The 23164-nt window shown below is 35.3% G+C and overlaps 1 protein-coding gene across 1 annotated transcript in view; it reads right to left on the reverse strand.

Annotated features, from left to right (window-relative positions):
* Positions 1 to 21743, reverse strand: part of LOC120633962 — a 33038-nt gene extending 11295 nt beyond the window's left edge. Inside the window, exons 1-4 of the mRNA XM_039904398.1 lie at positions 21302 to 21743; positions 6387 to 6522; positions 2377 to 2605; positions 1690 to 1846 (exon numbers count right to left, since the gene is read on the reverse strand). Coding sequence (XP_039760332.1) covers positions 1690 to 1846; positions 2377 to 2605; positions 6387 to 6522; positions 21302 to 21355 — 576 coding nt within the window. The 5' untranslated portion in view covers positions 21356 to 21743. The remainder of the gene's footprint in view (positions 1 to 1689; positions 1847 to 2376; positions 2606 to 6386; positions 6523 to 21301) is intronic.
* Between the last annotated feature and the right edge of the window lie 1421 nt (positions 21744 to 23164).

The following is a 23164-nucleotide window of genomic DNA, read 5'->3' on the forward strand; positions in this document are numbered from 1 at the left end:
CGGGAGTAACGATACCTCAGACAGACACGTCAATATTATAACACCCTGGCGATTATGCGTCGGGGGTTCTATAGCGAATCACGTATAGAGATCGGTAACTTCACTCTTCGCAACACTACACTGATCAGCAGCATGTTTCGTTTCGATACCAGTGCATTCTCAGGGGATATTGATTTCACAACGCAGAATTGGTAAGTTGATTTCACAACGTATTTTAGAGCGTATGAAGAATTAAGAAATTGTATCCGTGCATAGGTATTTTCTATTCATTTCTCTATCCAGCGATAATATTTCCCGGGTGTTTTTCCGGGATAAAAACTATCCTGTGTCAGTGTATCCAACGAACAAACAAGCAAAAAGAAACAGTATTTAATTTACGATATGTGTATAGTTGAAACGTAATATGCCTTAACATCTATAGCCTGTGAATATGTTCCTGAAAGACTGGAAGACGAACCACTTAATCCCTAAGATACTAAAGGCGCTGTCACTGAAGTGATGAGATTCTTTCTATAACTAAATGTTCATCGCCCGTTATACAACGTGTAACCGAACTACGAAATAATGTTGAATAATGAATTAGTAAATTTCATTAGGAATCAGCCTGTAACAATATTATATATAAATAAGAGAAGCATATTTATTATTCCATACAAAAAAAAAAATCCTAACTTTACTTAGACAACCCTATGAAGATAAAGTACCAACACGCGCATACGTGATGATAGGAGTCGCATGATGTTAATTGTGCATGTAATTTTAGGGCTGTATCTGATTCCCTTCAGTAAAAACTATGGCATCAGTTTACTCAAAAACTATTAGGTTTTCGGTTTCACAGATAAGTCTCATAGACAGTACATAATGTACCTCTAAAGCCTGTGAAGTATTATTTAGGTTTTCATTTACACGTTGTATAAGTAACATCGTCATCTCATCATCATTGTGAGCCGGGTCTCCATTCAGAATCAGAAGGTTTGGTCGTAGTCCACAAAAGTTGGTCGCCCGAAAGAGAGGCCGAAGCCCTAACCACCGTTTTCTCCCTATCAACGCTTATTAAGTCTGATTTTTAAAGTATGCATTTTCTACTTTTATATTTTATTTTTATACTCGTATTTCTTAGTATTTATACAGGCTTAAATAAAATATACCAGAAAGCTCTCGGGCTGTAGTTGTTTACATTAAAACTAACAACTTTAGTTCTACTATATTTTGTTTTACCCTATTATTGGTGAAATGTTCAATATTTTACATAGGTATATAGGGGCACTACTTGTCACTACTCTGTAATGTTATATCGGCAATAGCTTGCGAACCACGATTCGTCTGCGCGATGTTGTCGAATCGTGTATATTTTCGCAGTTAGTATTACCTTACAGAAATAAAATTATTTATTAACATTTTTGGAAAGTCTTAGAACAAAAATTGTTAGTTTCAATTATAAGAACTACAAGGTTGAGAGCTATCTGGTATTTTATTCAACCCTGTATAGATTAGAGGATACTGAACTCGGCAATTGGCTGCAATCACTCCTCCTACTGGTACTGGAGTAATGTACGTTTACCTACATGATGCCTATTTGCTCTTGAATTTAAGGTGCGTAGAGGCCAGCAAGCAAACTGTCTCGGACGCGTACATGCGACGATGACTTCTGAAAGAAACTTCACGGAAAAGACGGAAATCTATACGTACAAATAACACGAGCGCCATCGTCGCTAGTGGTACAGTGAGCGACACAAGTGCCGCTTGCCTCCACGATACAACAGTGCCCAGCAGGTAGGCAACAAACATGCCCAGCGATGTAAAACTGTTAGTCAGCGTTGTAAGGATACCTCGGAGGGAAGGATCACTGAAAGCCAAACAATTTTACTAAGCAAACTCGTTCTATACCTTGGAAGAAAGCGCGTAAATAGTAAGAGTAATTTAGTTCAATGAACTGATTTGACGTTTGTATGCGATACGCGTAGAGCAATACCAATGCAAACACTCGGTAATCTGAGTAAATATTAACTTTCATGCATCTTTAGTTTTTGATTTGACATTGCACAGTCACATTGCTTTTTTTTCGTCCTCTGCTAACGTCTCTTGTAATTTTACCGTTTTTTAAGATAGGAATATTAAATAATTGAAAATATGGCTGTACGGTGATACACCTTTGCCATTTCACTACAGTAGAAAAAATATCGTTTTTGTAAGTTGTGGTTAAAAACAAATCAGCCGATTCAACTATTCTTAACAACCAGAAAATAATACGACCTTGACCTTGATTAGTTAAAAAAAAATCAGATTTTCCGCTTTGCAAACTCGAGATAAGGGACGATAATGTTGTGGTTTTTGTCATCTTAATTGGCTAAAATGCAGTGTCTAAAGGTCATTTACCTGACTTCTCCAACGTATGTCACAGATGGGGCCTCCATGATTCCCGTGCCGATGCCCAAAAGCGCGTTACCAAGGAACAAGGAAGGGACGTCCCAAGCGAAGTACATGATCATCCACGCTATCAAATGCGGTATGTTGACTAGAAACAGGGCCTTCTTTCTCCCAAAGTAGTCCAGTATGGGACCGGAGAAGATGCTGCCGAGTGGCTGGCATAGGAACGCCATGCTACCTGAAAATACACGTCCTTAGAATTATAATCCTCCGAGAACTTGTATTGGGTATTATACTGCAACATAATACATTTAAGAATAATAACTTAAAATAAATAAATAAATATACTACGACAATACACACACCGCCATCTATCCCCAAAGTAAGCGTAGCTTGTGTTATGGGTACTACGATAGCTGATGAATATTTTTATGATTATAATACACATAAATACTATTAATAAAGTACAGTTCAGAGAAACTGAAAACATTCATAATCATCACACAAAATTTTTTTTTCAGTTTTGGGAATCGCACCCACGGCCTTAGACGCAGAAAGCAGGGTCGCTGATTGTAAGAACTATTTTGTTCTTCACAGCGATAAAAGATATTTTATTCTTGACTAACATTATTCGATTAAGATTATTCAGTACAATTTACAAGATTTTTTTAGATATAATTGAGTATTTTAATAATTTATATTGTGTAATTATAACTTATACTAATATTTACAGCAGGTATAAAAACAAGGAACAACAGATTTCATCGAAAACTGCGAAAATTATAGCATCGCATATTAAAAAGCGTCCTGTCATATCACGCTCTTAAGTCTCTAAATTCATAATGCAAAGCATTTTCAACTCATTTTTTTCTTAAATGTCTTGTTATGTACCTAAACAATCTTTCAATTACTTTTTTCAATTACTTTTTATCATTTTGAAAATATTAAAATAATTATAAACGTATACATTCAAAAGAATATGTATTTTCATTTTATTTGTTTTTATTTATTTGAAAATTTATGATTGATTTGATTTTAATTCTATTTTTAAAACATAGGTACCTACTTTAAAAAGGTACGAAAAAATTGTTTATATAATAAGACAACTAGAACTAGAAATATCTGTGCAAATGATGTTGAGAATAATGTCGTAAAAATAGTTTTATACGCCACTAATTTCGTAATGTAATTTTGTAAATCCGACTTTACGCACGCTACAACCTACGAGTTGTTGCGAGGAAATCCCACACTTTGTTTACCTTTTTAGCTGACCAAGGGCAATTACTTACGTGTATAAGTGAAACAAGATTAACTACAAAAAATAAAGCCTTACTAAGTGCGTATAAAACTACCACCACACTACCGTAGTAAGTAAGAATGTATGAATGAATATTTTTTTATTGCACACCACAAAAAGTACATAAAAAAAAAAAGTAAAACAAAACAAGAGGGAAACTTAAGGGAGACATTCCTTTATGCTTAAATCGCAAAGTATTCGACCAATGTATCCTACCCACTATGACATATGGAGCAGAGACATGGAGAAAGAAGGTGGTGCACCGGCTCAAAGTGGCTTAGCGTGCAACGGAAAGAGCGATGTTGGGATTGTCTCTATTAGCTAGAATTCCCAACGTAGATATCATAAACCGAACTGGAATCACTGACATCGTTCAAAGAGCAGCGGCCCTCAAATGGAGCTGGGCGGGCCACATATGTCGAAGGGGGGAAGGGCGGTGGAGCCGAGTGATTCTGGATTGGCCACCGCGCACTGGACACAGAAGCATCGGCCGACCACCAGCTCGATGGCGGGATGATATCGTAAAGGCAGTAGGGAAGAACTGGATGCAGCTAACCAGCTATAGACCGAGATGGCGTGCAAATGAAGAGTCCTTAGTCCAGCAGTTTACTGAGATAGGCTGATGATCATGAGAACAAAACAACGCAAACAATTTGGCGGCCTTATCGCTTCATAGCGATTTCTTCCAGGCAACCAATGGCGAAGATATAATATACAGTAAGTAAGAATAACTATAAGTATTAGTTAGGTACCTACCTACTTTTTTTTCATATTTTTATTCAAGAAATTTTTATAGGTTACCTATATTATGTCAGCCCCAGCCATCGTTACACATAATATGAATCCTGAATACAAATAAATCCTTTCTTACTGCGCGGTCACATCATAACAGAAACCTACTGTCCAAATTCCAAATTTCTAAACCAGGCAGTATAGGCTGTGCGTTGATTATCAGTTATACAGGCCTTTGAAATTAATATATATTTATTAACATCTATGAACGATAAATAAATCGTTTAAAGGTAAAATACCTCGTTATTTCCTTATGTAGGATTTATATTATAGGTTGCCCTTGACAGTTACATAACCTAGTACGTTAGAAGTTCATGAACTTTGTTTATTTATATTTCTAGGACCACATCGGATGTATTCGAGTGAAACTTATTCAATTAAGTACCACGTAACAGGTTTACCTTTGATAGGATTAACTTCATGCTCATGTTATGGAACACAATGTATCCTAGACACCAATAAGTTTTTTCCCAGAGCAAATATTAGTAGAACCGTGAACTGATACTTACAAGTTTTAATTTGTTTAATATCAGTTTATGAGATCATCATCACCATCATATCAACCGATAGACGTCCACTGCTGGACATAGGTCTTTTGTAGAGAGTTCCAAATTCCACGGTTCTGTGCCGCTTGGATCCAACGGCTACCCGCGACGCGCTTAATGTCGTCTGTCCACCTCTTTCGGGGTCGACCAACGCTGCGCTTACCAGTTCGGGGCTGCCATTCCAGCACTTTAGGACTCCAACGTCCATCCTTTCTCCGAACTATGTGCCCGGCCCATTGCCACTTCAGCTTCGCGACTCGTTGCGCTATGTCGGTAACTCTGGTTCTTCTACGAATCTCCACATTTCTGATTTGATCGCGAAGGGATACTCCGAGCATAGCTCCCTCTATCACCCGCTAAGTGACTCTGAGCCTTCTTATTCGGCCCATAGTTAACGACCATGTTTCTGAGCCATAGGTCATCACTGGCAACACGCACTGTTTGAAGACTTTTGTCTACAAGCACGGAGGGTTTTTGTGCTTATTACATAACTATATAATGTGGTGCTGGAGGAGAATGCTGCGAATTTCGTGGACGGCACGCAGGACCAACGCATCGATATTGAGACAGCTTAAAATTGCAAGAAGGCTATCAACGTAAAGTCTGTCATAAGAGGATTCTCGAGTACTTCGGTCACATTGCCAGAAGAGATGGAGACAATCTTGAGATGATAGTTGTCACTGGCAAGGTGGAAGAAAAGGCACCTCGAGGACGTAGCCCGATTCGTTGGTCGGATCCAATCCGCACTGGACACAGTGCATATTGCTTTAAACTTTGCTAAAAGCCGAGTCAAATGGCACAAAATCGTCCAAAAGGTCGTAAGTGGAAGGGGTCACGACCCTCAGCAATGAGGGTCACGACGTGCTCGTAGAGAGAGAAGTATGATTTGACAACCGTGGCTACTTACCACCTTAGCGTAAAAGACGTGCCGCAAACGATATGATGTCGCGTAGAAACCGATAAGGAGTACCTATGTCATATTCACAATCCCATTACCATCAGGAAGGACTACGTAATCGATACAAAAAGCTTGGGTGTGAATTATTGCTCTAACCAGGTTGCTCTTCTAATCATTTTAAATGACAATGTGAGATGATGATCACAAAAAAAAACCGGTTAAGTTTGTTGTGGGTTTCTTCTTAGACCTGGACGCGTTTGGAAACCTCGTAGCTTTAGTTTTAAGTTTACGAATATGGTTATCACTATCATCTCACTACCGTATAATTCTCATGCACCTAATGTACGCATCAAAAGTGCCTCCTATGCGTCTACTAAGATATTTCCATCAATTACAATTAGATCGCAGTCAAGGGCCAACTTGCACTGGAATTATTAAAAACACAAAAAAACACCAATCCTAATGAGTTAATAGATAAAATGCATACCAAACCAAGAAGCCTGCGACTGGTTCATGGAAAGCCCTTCTTTTGCGTCGAGCACTTCGGGTAAGACCATAGTGACGAAACTGATGGACATTCCGAGTCCTGTCAGCAGAACATTCAGCGCGAGGCATGCTAGAACCTAAAAAAGAAAATACATAATGTGAAATGAGTAGGCGTTTGTCAAGTGTTAAGCATGTTCGGATACAGATAACGTGGTTCTAGGTTCGAAAACTATTTGAATGGGGTTATTCTGTAAAAAAAAATTCAGTACCAGCCCGGAGATAAGAAATTGGAAGTGCCCTGTTCCGTCTCTTCTGAGAACGTTAAGGCATCGCCATCGGACACTAACACTGTTATAATCAGCAAAGCCCGCCAACCCTGCTTTACCTATCAATATTTTTTGAATATTATATTCCAACTTAATATATTCAAGCACCTATTGAATATAGCTATATATATTATTTACGTGAGTAAAATATTATTTAAAAATACTTCATTAGAATGAATTTAAGATAATGCGGGTAGATAAATTATCTTTATATTCAAATGAAGACGTTAATGACGACGCAGCATTAAAATAAAATAGTAATAATAAAGCGGAAAACTTAAAGATAATAATTGTAATTTTAAAAACATAAAATCATAATCATTGTCATTGCCCATTTACGGTCCAACAAATCTCGGGACTCTCAGAATAAGACAGCTTATGCCGTCGACTTAGACAGTAGAATAAGACAGCTTAGCTGGTACTTGACCAGCTTGGACGTTGAAGGATTGATAGACTTGACACACCCTTTAGAATAATATGGAAACTCTCCGAGGTGTCCGCTCCCTCACGATTTTTTCGTTGTTGTATTAACGCACATTACTCCGAATCTCAGTTGAAAAAATAATAAAATAAATAAATAATGATAGAGACAATATGGTATGACGCTCGTTTCGTGGAGGCTAGGAAGGTTTGTTTGAGATGCCACGTTTGTCGATACGCCAGCTGTATCACACACCCAGGCGAACTCGTCAATGGTGGGTGCGTCAGGACATCAGCAGGACAAGTGGCGCAAATATGAAAACCTTGATAACAGTTTCATTTTTGCGCCTTTTGGAGTAGAGGCTTTGGGACCGTGGGACCAGGGGCTCGAGCTCTTTTTAAATAATTGACAAAAAGGGTCTAAAGGTGGTCATAGAGCTGGCAGTTAACTTGGCCAAAGAGCCAAAGAATTAGTTTGGCCATTCAAAGGGTTAATGCTGCCAGCATCTTAGGCAGTCTGCTGGCTGAAGTAGTTACGAAGATGTTTGAGCTTTTATTTTGTTTTATTTTGGGACAAAAGTTAATTTAGTTTATTAATGTAAATATATATAGAATTATAATAACAAAAGATGGACCCAGAGATAATTCAATTCAAAATTTCTCCTGCCAGAGATCAAACCCAGGACCTCCCACTGAGAAGGCCACAGCGCTCATCGCTGCGTCTGAGAAGCTGTCAAGCAGCATAGAGATTAATGATTATTATCATAATTTTAGTCATAACAACCGAGTCTGATGGCGGTATATTCTCTCCAAGCCACGTTTTTAGACATCGCTAATTGCCTGGCTCCCACTCAAAGTTTTAAAAATAGAATAAAATATAACATTATTCTATAATAATAACAACATTACAGCAAGCTGTAACCTGAATGTTTTGAATCGTAAATATATTGTATATCAAGTATCAATACTAACATTATAAAAAGGTTTTATTATAGAGGTTTTTTTTATATAGGCTCCAAGAGTTCTGCACAGATTTTAACCATTTCTTCGCCTAAAGAAAACTAAACTATCAATAAGTAAGATAGGCTATAATTTGTTTTTTTAAAAGTGCGCTAAGGAATATATCGCAATATCACAAAGATGGTATAGCAGCTTTTGTGTGATAAAATTTTATAAGAGTAGAAACAAAACTGGGATACATTAGTATCGCAATAGTAATTCTTATTCAAATAAAAAAAACTCGGACGAAGTCGCGGGCAACAGCTAGTCACCTATAAAATGTTTGATTACTAATGGATACAAATATTTAGACACCTTTTTTTTTATTAACGATAGGCCAGCGCTTGACGACAATCATGCCCGTAAGAAAGCAATGATGAGGTCTAGGTTGGAGTACGCTTGCCTAGAAAAAGCCTATTTCCTTGAATGTACTCAAATTATACGTGGCAGGAAACACAGTTGCCGGGAGGGCGTTCCACATCTTAGCGGTACGTATCAGAAACGTGGATAAACCTACCTCCGCTCACTGCAAATATAGATATAAATATTATAGCTAAACACAACAAGTCGGTTCTGCCTAGAGCAACAAATAAAAGTTAGACGGCAAAGTCACAGAAAACTTTAAATACTTTTAATATCGACATTTTATTGTTATAATTGACGGACAAAGAAGTTCCCTCAACTGGTGGTAAGTGGAAAAACATCGAAATACTTCGCTGGGTCCTACAGAGTGCCACTCTGTGTCCTACAAAGTGTCACTCTCAACCTGAGTCGTAAGCAAAGCTTCATGTGTCTATAATTAAACCCCTCCAGACTACATAGCAGAAATAATAATGGCGGTACTTCTCCGTGTGAGCTCTGTCACAATAAATTAATAGTCAAAAAACTAAAAAACACGTTCGGTATAAAAAAACCAAACTAATTTCTACCTTTTAGTTTAGTTTATTTATAAAAGCGTGATTGTTTTATTTTAACTATTATTTTTATTGAAACATAAATCAATCGGTTACTCATTCACCATCAAATTTGAAATATTATTAAAGAAATCGGCTCAAGATGGTTGTTATTTAAAATTATCATTACATCATTCCTGCCTTATTGACTATAGATGTAAATTTTATAAATAAACAAACATTTTTACAAATTGAAAAATGGAATAATCTTATCAAATTAGAGTATTCTCGTCGGTCCTCGATATATCTACGAACAAGAGGGACAAAATCAAGTCCAAAGGAGTCGGTTAGCATTTTGTATTAGTCACAATACACACAATATGGAATCCCCAAGTGAAAAACAGTGATACATCTTTATCTATATCAGAAGTAAACGAACAAACATTGACTGTCAGAGTAATAGCATAGATTATATCATCATCATCATCATCTGATTATATTATATTAGTCTTAAAATAATAATATTAAATATTACTTCGTAGCGGGTAGCTAATAGTACTTTGATAATTACAGTAACAGATACTTTAAGATACCTTGTACTTACTTTACGTAAGAAATGTGTAAACTGTTATAACCACTAATCTTTACAGTCGAGGATGTAGTTACTGGTAATTATTTTTAGAGTTGGCGTGACTATATTCCACAAGTAGATTTACTATTCTTCACATGTTTTGTATGACGTAATTAAATATAAGCTGCTCCGTCGTTACTTAAAAAGAACTTAAAGCATTTTCTTTTTTTTAATACCTGTAGAATCAGATTAATGGTTGTGTTATTATTTCATATAAATTTTATTTATTTTTTTAAATCTTAGGTGCGCATTTATTTTCTTGGTCTGTATAAAAAACATAAAAATATTGTTGAATAATATGTTAGGTATTTGCTTAGGTTGGGAATGCTTTTGCGTCAGATAAATGACCCACATGAATTTGTATTTTTCAAATGTTTATAATAAACGAATTATTTGGAGTGGGCGAAATTATTTAAAAACAATGAAAACGCTGATAATACTTACAACTTAAAACAAAAGATTTTCCTCATCATCAGTATCCGATTACAGACTGAATATTTGCAAGTCATAAAATAATATTATTACTAAAAATTTGATTATATAATAAAATTGAAGAATTTGTTTGTGAATTGTTAAATTCATTATTTTGCAGTTGATAGGTTAGGATTAAAACTTTCAAAGTAAACCACCCAGATACAATTGATACTTACGTTTCACGTTACAAGTTTGATTTTCAAAAGTACAGGGCTTGAGCAATATATTTATTGAGTTTTTCTTGGTGTTAATGTTTATTTCTAAGTTAACAGTTTGGGTGGAAATAATATAGGTTAGGTTATTTGTGTGACATGATTTTTTTTCGGTCTGTGTGTAATTGATTTTACTGACCCTTATTAAGATTTCCAGTATGTACAGCTTAACTAAGAACGGTGGCAAATTTGAGAGGACAGGAGCTAAGGCACCCCATGTCAGGCTTAACTTAGCTTTAGTGATGATTAGAGAATTTGGAAGGAGATAAGTCTTTGCATCTCCTGGCTGTGGACCATTGAGACACTCATCATTCAAGAGACAAACTTATAACACGTCTGGCGCTTCAATTGGGGACATTCAAATTGTTATTTTTATTGGACAGCCTATTTTAATAATTGAGGTCAGTGTTAAAGACTGATACGTGCAGATTTTTTATATTTTATTTTTAACAGATCCAATAAAACAGACAAAAGCATAGTGGAAGTATTATATGACGAAACAATAAGTAGTATTAAGGATGCAGTTATCTAAATCAGTATGTCTATAGAAAATAGGTGGTCTTCTTATAAATACATCTGCATCATACAATGCGATAACATCTAAAAATAGGCTCGTATGAGGTAGCCGCAACTCGAATTTTATAAATAGATTTTAGAGAGTTTTAAGAGTTACTAAGTCGAGAACCTTTATTTATATAAGTCCAATAAATATTCAACGACCAGTGATTTATGAAGGTCATAGATTATTGCCACTTCAACACCAATGACGGCTAATGGACATTTTATGGAATGGACCTTTATAGGCCTATAGCTATGTAGTTTATTTTTATATGCAGGAAGGTTTTTTTTTTATAATAAACGTGCCCGTGACCGCGACATGAAGTGCGTGACGTGTTATGCGATACACCTTTGAAAAGAGTATTGATTTAAAACATTATTCTGTGCCCACTAATTAATTTTTTTTAAGTAATTCCCACTTTCTTGATTACCAATTTTTTCATCAAATATAATTTAAATAAACTTAGTTTTAATATAAATATGTAGTTTAGGTTAGGTATTGCTGTATCTAGTCCGGTGCGCCTTCGGCGATTTGACCCAAAATGACCCAATCGTTTAAGAATGTCTCAAAGGAGGGTCTGCCACGGCGAGCGCCGCTAAGTGGCTTGCGGATGTTTGCGAAAGCTTTTCCGTGGCCTAGCCACCACTTGTTGCCATACCGTGGGGTGTTAGCGTACGAGACCGACATAACCACCATGCCTATAGCGCAGTAGAATCCATGAGGATTCCAAAAGAAAAAGGTGTTGCTATCGTTTATATTTACATGACCGGTGCTCTGGGGGTCGGGTAAACTACACGTGTGCCCGAGTACTGTGGGTACCATATGATTGGTGAAAAGCACCCTACAAACATTGGTTAACAATTGGTAGCAAGGAATATTGTTGGCCGATGACTTATGAACCGATGAGGTGGAAGATCTGGTCGTCTCCCACCATTAGAAGGTTTGTGGCCCATATATCGTGATATGGAAGTCCCTAAAGTAACCTACGTCTCGCTAAAATAGATTTAGCCTACGTATGATTTTCCACCACGGCTTTTCAGCAGACAGACAAAAATAAAACGTGTCGTTCAAATAATTAAATTAGCTTATATCAACCAGTTAAAACAATATTAGAGACATACGAATTACGATACAATTTTATTTAATCCTATTGATAGAGGTTATAATATGAAAAAGCCCAAAACAATCCTTAACTTTTAAAATTTTAAAACGAGTCTTTATTAAATATATTAATGAAATACATATTATACTTTACTCTTCTACACAAATCGTTTATATATTCAAATGTAAATAATTAAATAGATAATACATATGATATGAGAAAAATTTGGGCTTGGTAATTTATATTTAAAAAATCGAATTTAATTACAAAAACAACGTTAAAACTTGAAACCATGGTGAATTCCTATTCGGTTTATATTATTTCAGAGGACTTAGAATTTCTATATAAATCTTAAGAATTAGAAAAATAATTTAGTTTTGCATTTTTAATTAAATACCTTAAGTAATAAACTTTAATAAAGCAAAGTCAAATTTATTCTCACTGCATGTAATATAGCAATAAACATCAAAATTATACTACACTAAAAAAAATCTTTATCAAAGAAATAAGTAGTAACAAATTGTAATAAGAGTAGCAAATCCAAATATTTCATTAATGACATTAATAATAAAATATTTATGTTAATATCTTAATAGTGTAAGAGTCCTTTACGTAAAGGTACTAAAATATTACGAGACTATTGTACTAAATCATTGTTGCAGATGTTGTTAGTATTGTTAATCATTGATTAACTGCCGCGTGCGGCAACAGCGACTGGTTCTGTTCTTTTTTTTTTATATAATTTTAAATTACATGTAAGGGCTTCGCTCATTCGCCTTAATGTGACTTATGTACCCTATTTTAGCTCTAAATATGCGTGCACACTGTGCACTGAGGACATGAGGACATGTAAGGTTGCCGTCAACGTAGGTAATATTGGAGGTAAGAGTAAAGAAATAAAGAACCATTGTACTAATTTTTAGTAGCCGGCTATTTCAATAGGTAGAAAATATAAAATTGAAATTGTCAGAGTTGGTTCAATATCAGACTTTTGTCTGGTAGGATGCTCTTAGGATTAGCCTCCCGCCAGGCGTAACCAACCATCGGACAAAAACGTGCCGCCAAGCGATTTAGCGTTCCGGTACGATGTCGCGTCCTAGCTTGGCTCTACCTGACTTCCATCTTAGACTACATTACACTCTCGATTAGGTGAGATTGCAGTCAAGGGCTAACTTGTAGTGGAATAAAAAAAAGTTATAAAACTGTACGGTAGACAGAATTTGTATGCTTGCTAAAAGTATACATTGAGCTCAGATCAGACCACTAACGAATTGTATTCTCCAAGTTTCGACTGATTAATTTGACCTGCTGTGCTTTTTCATATTTTTACTTTCACTCCTTTTACGTTAAGTTGTTACGGGGGTTACAGTAGTAAACCCAATGTTGAAGTTATGTGGCTTCAGTTGTTAACTATACTAATATCGTGTTGCGGAGGTTAGATGCCAAAACGGACGCTCCAGACAATCTAATTAACAATAGACATTCTACAATTTCTAGAAATAAAATCTCGTTTTTGATCTATTTTCAAATGAACGACTGATCGATCTTTGATTTCTTTCTATCTGGGATTTCAAAATAACAGAATTATTTTAACTTTAGAATAGCTATTTATTTTAATTTAGCAGTTTTAACCTATCTTTCAGTTAGATAGGAAAAACCCTTTCATGGTTAGGTACAGATAAGGAGTCGTCCAGAAACTACACGCGGACGAAGACGCCGGTAACCGCTTGTTCCTAAGTTATAATATTACAACCAAGCTAATAGCTTTTACAACCAAGATACTACCAGGTACCGATATGTCATGTCAATAGCTAATTAATTTATATTTTATTATTGTGCGATAAACATGATACTTTGTTCTCTTCAATGCTTGTCATTCACTGATCATATTCATAGTCTGTGTCATTGCTCTCCACAGATTAAATTTAAAGTATAAAAAGCCGTATTATATTACTCATAACGTTGCCCATAACTTAACAAAAAACGCTCTGTTTATGAAATTATGTGAAGGTAATTAATTTATTCTTTATTAACTATAGACTCTTAGTCCATAATAATAAGATAACAACGTACTGTTAATCGATTTCTGGACTCATATCACCTTCGATCTGTAGTATACTAAATGCGCCGTCGTCCTTTATAGTGTTCGTAAATGCAAAGTATTCAATCACAAATTTAAGAGCTATTGCTAACTATTATACCAACTCATTATCGGCCCACTACAGGGCACGGGTCTCCTCCCACAATGAGTACGGGTTAAGGCCGTAGTTCATCACGCTGGCCCAGTGCGGATTGGCGGACTTCACACACCTATGAAAACTTTATGGAGATCTCTCAGGCAGGTTCCTCACGATGTTTTCGTTCCCCGTTGAAGCTAGAGATGGGATTAGAACTCTTGGATACAGAAGTTACAGCTATAGGGTCGCAAACAATTAATATTTCTGTAATTATTATTTATTAACAAGTACGCCTCAGATTGACGGACACAGGGAGCACTGCAGAACGAATAAAAAAAAAACGTAGTTCGATAGGTAGAATGTTAAATCAAGCTACTTTAAATAAGTATACTACAACAATGCTGACATCGCCATCTAGCTCCAAAGTTAGCGTAGCTTGTGTTGTGGGTAATAAGATGACTGATTAATATTTTAATAAATATTATACATAAATACTTATAATATAAAGATAAACACCCAGACACTGAAAAAACATTCATGTTCATCACACAAACACTTTCCAGTTGTGGGAATCGAACCCACGGCCTTGGACTCAGAAAGCAGGGCAGTTCGACTGCGCCACTCGGCCGTCTGTATAAAGCATCAGGAAATTGGACTCAGGGTTCATTGAATAATAATTGCCTACTAGAACAGCTATGTTAAACTAAATCTATGCGTACTCTGTTTGATGGTCACTGTACAATTTTATTGAGTTATTCGTATGATCTCATTACCGGGCCAAGTTATACCAGTTCGGAAAAAAAATACATGGCATTTAATTGGGCTCTAAAAGTATAACTTGGCCTTTCTCCCGGTATAAGTTGTCGTTGATTTTTGGGACACATCACACACATCTTGTATATATTCATCAAATAAATCTCAATTTTAAGTGTATTTAAGAGATTTATTTGAAGTGAAGCGTTTTGACACAGGAAGTCTTAAACACCAGCTCACTTCTAAGTCAGTGAATCAATACAAAGTAGTGCAAAAACTCGCTTTACCATTTCGGCTTAGCTTAGTTCTAATTTTAATTCTAAACAGATGAACTTGACTATTCAAAAGTGCTTAGGTAGGTACGTTAATTAGGAAATATGTAAGTTCAATATTAGAATCTACGTTATCTTATTGTGATTGTAATTTTTTAAATAATTTTTAATATAAGCCTGCATTCCAGAATTCTCTACAATGTTCTCAAAGGTGTGTAAGTTTGCGTGGTGGACGACGGCCTTAACCTTTCTCATTCTGAGGAGACCCGTGATTTTTACCGTGGGCCGATAAGTTTAATGAGTTGAAAATATGAATGTGTTATGAAGAAGAAATAATTCAAAGATGAATGTTTGTTACGCCTACTAAGCAGAACATGGTACACATAAACTTGACCACTAACGTTATTTGAATTCGAAGCGAATTTAACTAAGTGTTTCGATACCCGAAAACGACTTCTCGACTGCAAGTGTGCAAATTGCATACCTACAAATGGTAAGATACAGTGATACGATTTGGTCAATAATTTACTTAGCTACCAAACAAAATCTAGCAGTGAAATTGTCCGGTTTTTATTTTTTGACTGATGGTTGTTATGGCAGTTATACTCATACCCCTCATTGGTCCCTATGGGGCATCATAACTATTTAGCTAAGCTATACGAACGGGGCCAACAAAGTATTATAATTATCGATCACTTATATTTTTTGAAGCGAATTTCCCTAATGCACTAACGATTTAAAAGTTTTTCGTTTTTTTTATGTTTATAGACGAGCGCTTGACTGCAATCACACCTGATGGTAAGCGATGATGCAGCCTAAGGTGGAGCGCGCTTACCTAGAAGATGCCTATTCATTCTTGATTTGCAGGTACTCATATTGTAAGAACTGGGGAAAATGGAAGCTGGAAGAGCATTCCAGATCCTAGCGGTGCGGATCAGAAACGAAGATGCGAAGCGCTTCGTACGCGTCCGCGGTATATCGACCACGACGACCACTAATAAAATATCTTTAGACAAAAATGTTACGGTTCTTGTCATTTAAAACCGTACACACACGAAATTGTAACAGTCCGAACAGCCGAGCCCAAATTACCTAAACGAAAAAAAAGTACAATAATTTTCAAAATAAGAACTAGGCAGTGATTTTTAATTTTTGCGTAGGGAACGATCAGGCTGGCATTCTAATTGTAAAAAAAAAATGTCCTTAATAAATGAAGAATCAAGAAAACTGTCGGTCTACAAAGAACAAAAGTTACATACATAGATACATACATAGTTTTCTTTGTCTCAACTTTCTTCATGTAGTATGTTCAGGCTCGAACTTCCGTCTAGAAAGCATTCATTTACAAATATGTCCTATACAACGTGTAACGGAATTACGAAATACTGTTAAAGCGTGCGTAAGTATCTTTAATAAGGAATTAACCTGTAAAAATATTAAATCAAAAGAAGCATATTTATTTTTCCATACAAACTAATTCAAAAAATTCTATATTTCTACTTATGACAACCCTATTGGAGTTGAAAGACCGACACGTGCATAGTACCCACGCTACGCGATGCGAACCTAATAAAGTGACAGGAGTCACTTGATTTTACTTTTGGTGTACGTTTTTCAGTAACAACTATGGCAATGGGTTACTCAAAAACTATTAGCGTTTCGGTTTCACAGATAAGTAAATCCTCTGAAGTATTATTTCGGTTTATATTATGAACCGTTGTTATTGTCAATATTCATCAATGTCAGTAGGTATACAGTTTATTTAATTATCACTAATCCCAAAGAGCGTTAGTTAAGTCTCACGCCCACTCAGCGGGCATTGCCATCCGGGTGACGTCACCATGTCACCACTATGTAAAAGGCTTAATAATTAGCCGGGTTTACATTATAAACATGCATGTTTATAAAGAAACTAATATCAACACGCATAAAAGATGTTTCTATTGGTGTCGCGGGATCCATAGCAACACAATAGCCCCTAAAATCGTTATTTTCTTTATTTTGTTATAATGATATCCCAGAGGCACTCATTTCGCTGGTATTCACGGATAAGCTGCCCTCCGACACAGTAAGAAAACACCCACATCTACTTAGCGTAAGCGTTTTACGTCGGGTTTACACGATGTAATAAGCATGACACAAATATGTTAACAATTATTCATTGTAAAGTCAATATCTCCTGAGGATGCTCCGGTTTCGGAGCGAAACGTGCGCACAGTAGAGGGTACATTGCCGAGTATCTGTTTGGTGTGGAGTATACAGATTGAAGTAATTATAAATAACACCATACAAATTCTCCTGCTGTTCGCGGAGTATAGCAAATTAAGCTTAATTTTCATAATATATTATGGATTTCCGCAAAGTAACGCATACTTCTATCCAATATTTGACACAAATAGTTTTATCAAAAGGAATTTATAAGTACTTATGTACTTCTTTTTTATTACCCTACACTGCCGCCTACAAGTGAACCCATGACTGCTGGCTCTCCTCCAGGGCTAGCACGGGCGGAAGATATAAATTATATCCCCCGATTATACCCCCTGACAAGGGATATAATGAACGTGCCCATCTGCTAAATCACTGGAACATGGAATAGGAGAAGTTTACCCCTGTTTATTAATACACATATATTATTTGGATATTATTTCCACTTGTGCACCAGTGTCTGGTAGACTGGTAGTTATGATGCAGTCTAAGATGTTAGCCGGCTAACCTGTTATGGGTATTCCAGAAACAAAAAACCACAGCCCTAAACAGTTTCCACACGGTATTGCACTGGAACACAAAATCGCTTGGTGGCACATATTTGTCGTCTAGTCGCCATGGCCGATGCTTCCCACCAAACAAAAGGTTACATTACTTCACTATTAATCACACATTGAGTACCTATACACATGAAAATTGTGAACCGAATTAGACAATAAACTAAAAAAAAACTATAAATAGTATAAACAAACTAAAATTTTAAATAAACCTTATGAATTATTCAGAATATCTAATAACTCTATCATTGAACTTTATCCTGTCATTAAATATGCTGCTGATCTGATATCCATTATTAGCGTAATGGATATCAGATGAGATAAAAGTGATAAACTATGAAGCTAAAATTCGAGGATCGTCTCATCATCATTACCATAATCTCGAGTGCGCGTGATTTTATTGCATTATAAATATTGGCTTTTTCTGTCTAAACATTGTTATTTGTTGTTTAAATCTTATCAGACAAATTGTACATGATGTGGATTATGTGCTATTACGAACCTAAGATAACTTTTAACTGTGACTCGTAAGTTGACTGAACGAAGTTATTATGTAAATTAAGCTTAATTTGCTATACTCCGCGAAAAGCAGGAGAATCTGTATGGTGTAATTAATAATTTCTTCAATCCTCACACTCCACACCAAACGGATCTTCGTAGAGGGTACATTGCCGAGTATAGCAAATTAAGCTTAATTTTCATAATATATCATGAATTTCAACAAAGTAACGCCTGCTTCTATCCAATATTTAAAAACGGTGAGCTAAGTAAGTAAGTTATTCTAATAGTTAAATACTACAAAGATTTTCTTATTGAATTTGTGCGTCAAAATTCAGTATTTTTTGATATACACTACTAAAATTGAGGAAGGAAGGAAACAAGAGTGCTATAAGTAAGTTAGTTAGTAAATAGTTTATTAGCAACTATCTAGTTATTCTATTTTTGAATTTTGGCTTTAAAAGTCGTACCTATCGTACCCTATTTTGTGGTTTATGAGTTATTTTATTACTAACCTAAAGACGTGTTTACACCTAACTTATATTCGGCGACCTACAGCTTACGTAAGTCACTATAACTAGCTCACAAAGTTGTTTACTAGTATAAGTAAATTTATCGTAAGATACTTCCGTAACTGAGTTACCAAAGTAAAACTTACAAGTGTAATAGGTAACTTTCCTCTGTGACTCGTAATTTGATTAATGAATACAAGAGTCTTGAATTCATAGTTAAAAGCTACAAAGATGTTCTTATTTAATTGATGGTAGGTACCATGTTGACCTCGAAAAAAGGTTTCTATCGTCTTATCTCCGAAACTGGCATCCAAAATCACTAAATTTACATTTCACGTTCGTATGTATATTAAATAATCCAGTAACGATATCAGAACGTTTTTAAGAAGACATCTGTGGTTCTATAATTTACGATATCGCGTTTACTTTTAACTGCCTCGTTGGTATAAAATATTTAGCATGTTTGGTTATTGGTTCAATTCCGGGAATCAAACCCAAGGTCTCGTGTTGCAATGATCCAATTAATTCTCAGTATCTGCTTGGAGTTAGGCGAAGGCCACACCAAGGCGATGTACCTATACGGAGATTCTGTCGCCCGTCGGAAATACTCGTAAGTCCTCGAGATGGGAGGCGAACCTCGTGTTCCTGGTACGCCTTAGACGGCGTTTAAGGATATTTATGTGGTCTCCGACGTGGGTCTGCCTTAGAGGGCTGGGTTGCAAGATCCAGTCACCAGTCGAGGAATTTGGAAGACCATGGGGTTTAAGTCGGTAAGAGTCCGGCATAACCACTGCTCCTCCCCGTGGTGCAATGGTATCCATGAGGATTTCCCCACAAGAGAGAAAAAGGTCTGTCATCTGGACGGTATTTTAGCAACGTCTAGATGAACGCTAAAAATTGACGCCAAAGGACTTGTACACGGTCATTATTCCGTGCAACTACGTTTAAAGCACAGTAATTAGAAAAATTTAAAAATTGACGCCAAAGATAATGGACTTGTACACGATCATTGTTCCGTGCAACTTCGTTCAATGCACAGTAGTTAGAAAATATTAAAAATTGACGCCAAAGATACGGGACTTGTAGTTTGTACACGATCATTGTTTCGTGCAACTACGTTTAAAGCACGGTATAAATCTTTATGGCGAGGTGTATAATGATTAAAGAAATTTTGTTTGAATCACTAGATGGGCAGACGGCAATACAAGAGGCAAAAGACTTTGGAATGTGGATGACCCTACAAAAGCCCTATTCAAAGGACGTCCGACGCACGACGCGGGTCGAAATATCGTGATAAATAATGATGAGATTAGTCTTGTGACCATTAGTAAATTCGTACTTACATATTACATAAAATTAGTTTCATGACATTAATTTCACGTTGATAGTAGCTAGTGGGTAGGCGCTGATAGCCCAGTGGATTTCGACTTCACTTTCGGGGGGCGAGTTCAAGTCCCGCCTCAAACTTTTCTAGGTTATGTGCGATTTGAAAAATTAAAATATTACTTGCTTCGCCGGTAAAGGAAAACATGGTGAGGAAACCTGCATACGTGGGAGTTCTCAATAATACGGTCTGAACCCCTTTTCATTGTGGGAGGAGACCCGTGCCCTGTAATGGATCGGTAATGGGTTGATATCATAAATTTCACTTGTATACATTTTATTATCATAAAACGAATTATATACCACGTAAATATGAAAAAATATCGACATATAATATAATGATATATTGATATATTTCGTAGGAAGTTGGACAACTTTTCAAAAGATCTAAAATTAGTTTATTTCTTCTATTACGCCTCAACCACCCATCCGATTATCATTGGGTATATTTCATCTAGCATTTTATAAATATAGGACCTGAATTAATTGACAAAATCTACTATAACGCAAGCGGAGCGTGGGCAAAAGCTAGTTAACTACTCGAAAAATGTATGCTTAAAAACAATTATAACGTTACTCTTTTTTTCGTGCGAACACATTGGCTTTTAAACTAGCGCTCTAACGAAAATTCCCTAATACGTAAATAGGACCTTATTTTTCACGGATCGCTTTTAACAACTGACAGCGTTAATAATATCTAGTTCATTACTGTTAAAACAGATCGAAAACACATTATTATATTTAAACAAAACACACTAGAAATGTAAAAGAAGAAAAATTAAAAATGAACGAAATTAAACTAAGTATGGTACGCTGATCCAAGTATAACATATAAGAAAGTTTATATTTCAGTATATCATAATTAATATTCAAATAGAAAATAAAATTATAAACAAATTTATTTTTAAAAAGAAAAAAAACTTACTATACAAGAACATACCTGTGATAGCACCACCCTCGATCTGCTAATTGGTTTTGAGGTACCCCTTGTCATTGCAACACAAAAAAGTCCACTGTATATTTTTTCTTTCCCTTCTTTCACTTATTACACCGATTTGCTAGCAATCACTCCAACAACTGACTTTCTTGACTCACTGATAACTGCATAATTCAATATTGTTAATCCTATTGCGAGGTTTTGTATAAGCCTTCAATTGTTTACTAAATACTTGAAGTGGATCGCTTTTATGTAGATTATGCCTTTTTCTATTTCATCTTTATGCAATATTGCGGAACTCTTAACAATTTGTTTAATAACCAGTTGAGGAAAAAACCGTAACTTAGATTTATCTACTGTAATAGAAATAAAAACTAAAATCTACTTATCGATACGGACACTGCAATTTTTTAAGTTATTTATGTTACAAAATTACAAAACACGAAAGTACCTTTTTATTCATTAACAAATTTACTTAGTTCTTAGCACTAGAATAAAAACTTCTATACATTTTTCAACGTCAAGTTATATTTATTCTTTTACAGTTAAGTAGGTACCATAGTTTTTTTATTTTTCAAATTTCTTCAGACCTCTTGTCTATTCAGTTGCGCAACATAAACTGAGTAACTGACTTATTCATTTTACGTGCGATGGTCAGTTATCATTAGTCAGGTCTTTAATGTAATAAATAATTCAAGAACCGGTCTGTGACAGAAAATAAAACTTTTTTTTATTACACTCATTAGAAAATTAACAATATTGTGTAATATTTAAAGTCAGTTTAAAACATTCCGTGCGTTATTAAATGTCGACTATCGAGCTTACGCTTTCATATATATATTGCAGCTTCCTAGTGACTGATTGATAGGAAATGTGTATGTAATATGTAAACAAATAAAAAAAGTTTGATGTCGAGGTAGGAACTAAGTTTCTTATTACCTATTTTTTTTTATGGTAAAGTATATTTGATATAGGAAATAAATATAGTCACAGATCAGACTTTAAGTTATAAGTAATAATAATTACAAACTAAAATTAATATTTACAATAAATATCAGCCGTCTAACTGTTCACTTATGGGCATGGTGCCCATTTGAATTGCTGTTGGACTAAATAAGCGCAAGCTCTTGGGTGACAAGACACGATGTTAATAAAATTTTTCGTGCTCGAAGACAATTCGTAAACATTAATTTCGGGTTCTAATTGAGGTAAAAAAAAAAATATCCTGGTATACATTTTTCATTCTGATTTTTTTTTGTGGATAAAATTCAAAAACTACTTTTAAAAAAAATTTAAACACTTTTATTCCATTCACAATCATTCATTAAATTTTGTAGCAAAACTGTACAAAGACAAAAGAAACAGCTATTTAAATGAATAATAAAAGACACTAAAGAGCGAACACACATCAACTATACCTACATAAAAAACTTACTCCACGCATTTTCGTTATTTTTGTACTTTGCAATCTAGGTATCACTTTGCATCGTCCCTTAAAGAATTGAGTTTCAATAAAATAGAATTACTGTTTGTTATTTCTAAATATTAGGATTTGAATACCGCCTTCATTAAACTACACTATTATTATTCGTCTTCTATAAAAGAATTATACAATTTCGATTATCATCCACAGTCCATTAACGTCCCACTGCAGGGAACAGGGCTCGTCTTTTGTAGGAGATACGGTTTTAGAGCATAGATCTATAGATATTTAGATAATTTATAAATTATTTACATTTAAAACCAAACTTTTGAAACGAATTTGATATGGAACTGATAGAAATGTATATCCTTTGAAATGTGGAAATAATATTCCAAATTGATTTATAAATAATGGAGTTCTAAGGTGAAGAAGGTATGAGTACA

The sequence above is a fragment of the Pararge aegeria genome, chromosome 22 (genome assembly GCF_905163445.1).
Source record: "Pararge aegeria chromosome 22, ilParAegt1.1, whole genome shotgun sequence".
Classification (NCBI taxonomy): Eukaryota; Metazoa; Arthropoda; class Insecta; order Lepidoptera; family Nymphalidae; genus Pararge; species Pararge aegeria.